The sequence below is a fragment of the Nanorana parkeri genome, unplaced genomic scaffold (genome assembly GCF_000935625.1).
Source record: "Nanorana parkeri isolate BGI_ZX_2015 unplaced genomic scaffold, ASM93562v1 scaffold371, whole genome shotgun sequence".
Classification (NCBI taxonomy): domain Eukaryota; kingdom Metazoa; phylum Chordata; class Amphibia; order Anura; family Dicroglossidae; genus Nanorana; species Nanorana parkeri.
In genome coordinates this window covers 709,765-711,559 of record NW_017306639.1, presented here as the reverse complement: position 1 = coordinate 711,559, position 1,795 = coordinate 709,765, and the positions used below count along the sequence as shown (strand labels likewise).

Here is a 1,795-nt window from a genome sequence, read left to right as displayed (position 1 = left end):
GAGAAAACACGGGGGGGGGGGGGAAAAAAGGAGCCCAAACCTCAACCCGCTGGCCACCAGTGAAAATAAATTCCTTTTTAACTAACTAAAAAAGAAAGACTCGTTTTTTGTCCTGACCAGAAATAAACTATGTACGTAACCTTCCATTCTCTTCAAACAATACCTGTTATCTTAGATTTCGCAGCTTATGAACAATAGAACATGCCGAGCAGCACTCACCGTCTCATCAGCCAACTTTTCCAGCTGCTGGATATAAGGAGTGATGAGTGAATGGAGGTTGCTGAGAATCTCCTCCACCTGCAGGGCAGATAACAGGAAGCCCAGCGCCTGCATCAGCCACATACACTGACTGGTCTGGAAGAGAAGATGGATAATGATGAGGGTGGGCAGTGATAAAGTGACCCCCTCCCTTCATAAGACAATGGGGAGGGGGGGGGAGTGAAAATCATCCCCCATAAACATTTCACACCATGGAGACAAGACGAAATGTCTGAATTACCTTGTGAATCTGTTTCAGCAACACGTCCTGGAAAGTGAGAAGAGAAAAAATTTCAGTGAAGGAGTTACATCATATCCGTCTCCAGTACAGAGCTCCTCTACACCAAGGGAAGGCAAACGTTGGCCCTCAAGCTGTGTTGACATTACAACTCCCATCATGCTTCCAGGAGTCACGCCTCCAGCTGCCAGAGTCTTGCAATGGCTCATTGAACATACTCGCCTCCAGGACTTCTCTAGAGTCTCTCCCATCCTCTGGAACTCTTTACCCCAACCTGTCCGTCTATCTCCCACCCTGACTGTCTTTAGGCGTTCCCTAAAGACTCTTCTCCTCAGGGAAGCAGATCCCACCTCAACCCAACCACTGAACCATCACATTCTCAAACAATTCATCCCGACACAGCTACCTCCTCATATATCACTTCCCCCTTCTCTTTCAGAATGTAAGCCCCCAGGGGCAGGGCCCCCCTTACCATCCTGTCTTGTATTGTAATGTCTTTCTTACATTGTAAAGCGCTGCGCAAACTGTTGGCGCTATATAAATCCTATTTAGAAAGACTGGAGGAGCTTTTAAACTAGGAAGTGGAGGGGGAGGGTATAAAAATAAAATTACTTAAACTAAACGTTGATAATTTAAATCGTAGATAAAAATAACACAGAAAGTAGTAAAAAAGGAGTTAATAATAGTGGGCTCACTCCATTCAATATAGGAAATCCGTTGGCACATGTAAGTATAACTACCAACGGACGACCGAAATCAAGGCAGAATAATAACAATAAAAATAGTGGGGAACAACAAGGTAGTAAACTTTTGTCCCACAAAAAGAGAGGAATGAAATGTATGTACACCAATGCTAGAAGTCTGGCAAATAAAATAGAGGAGCTTGAAATTAGGTTAATTGAAGAGGACTTCGATATAGTGGGTATAGCGGAAACCTGGCTGGACAGCACGCATGACTGGGCTACTAATATAGAGGGGTATAACCTGTTTAGGAGGGACAGAGGGGGGAGAAGGGGGGGGGGCGTTTGCATTTACGTAAAAAATAATCTAAATGTGCATACAAGGGACGATATCGCGTCAAATAATGGGGAAGCGGTGGAAACCCTATGGCTGGAGCTAGATATGACGGACCCTAGCCGTAAACTTCTCGTGGGTATTTGCTATAAACCTCCAAATATAGGGGAAGAGGGAGAAGTCAATCTTCACTCACAGATAGGAATAGCTGGAAGAGAGGGCAATGTAGTCGTGATGGGTGACTTCAATTACCCAGACATCAATTGGGCCAATGGAACTTCGGGT

The 1,795-nt window shown here is 45.0% G+C and overlaps 1 protein-coding gene across 2 annotated transcripts in view; it reads right to left on the bottom strand.

Moving 5' to 3' along the window:
- The window catches only part of IPO13 (importin 13), a 61,464-nt gene that overhangs the window by 34,900 nt on the left and 24,769 nt on the right, over window positions 1-1,795 (bottom strand). For both annotated transcript variants that reach the window (XM_018558968.1, XM_018558969.1), the window contains exons 9-10: window positions 500-526; window positions 220-354 (exon numbers count right to left, since the gene is read on the bottom strand). In XM_018558968.1, coding sequence (XP_018414470.1) covers window positions 220-354; window positions 500-526 — 162 coding nt within the window. The remainder of the gene's footprint in view (window positions 1-219; window positions 355-499; window positions 527-1,795) is intronic.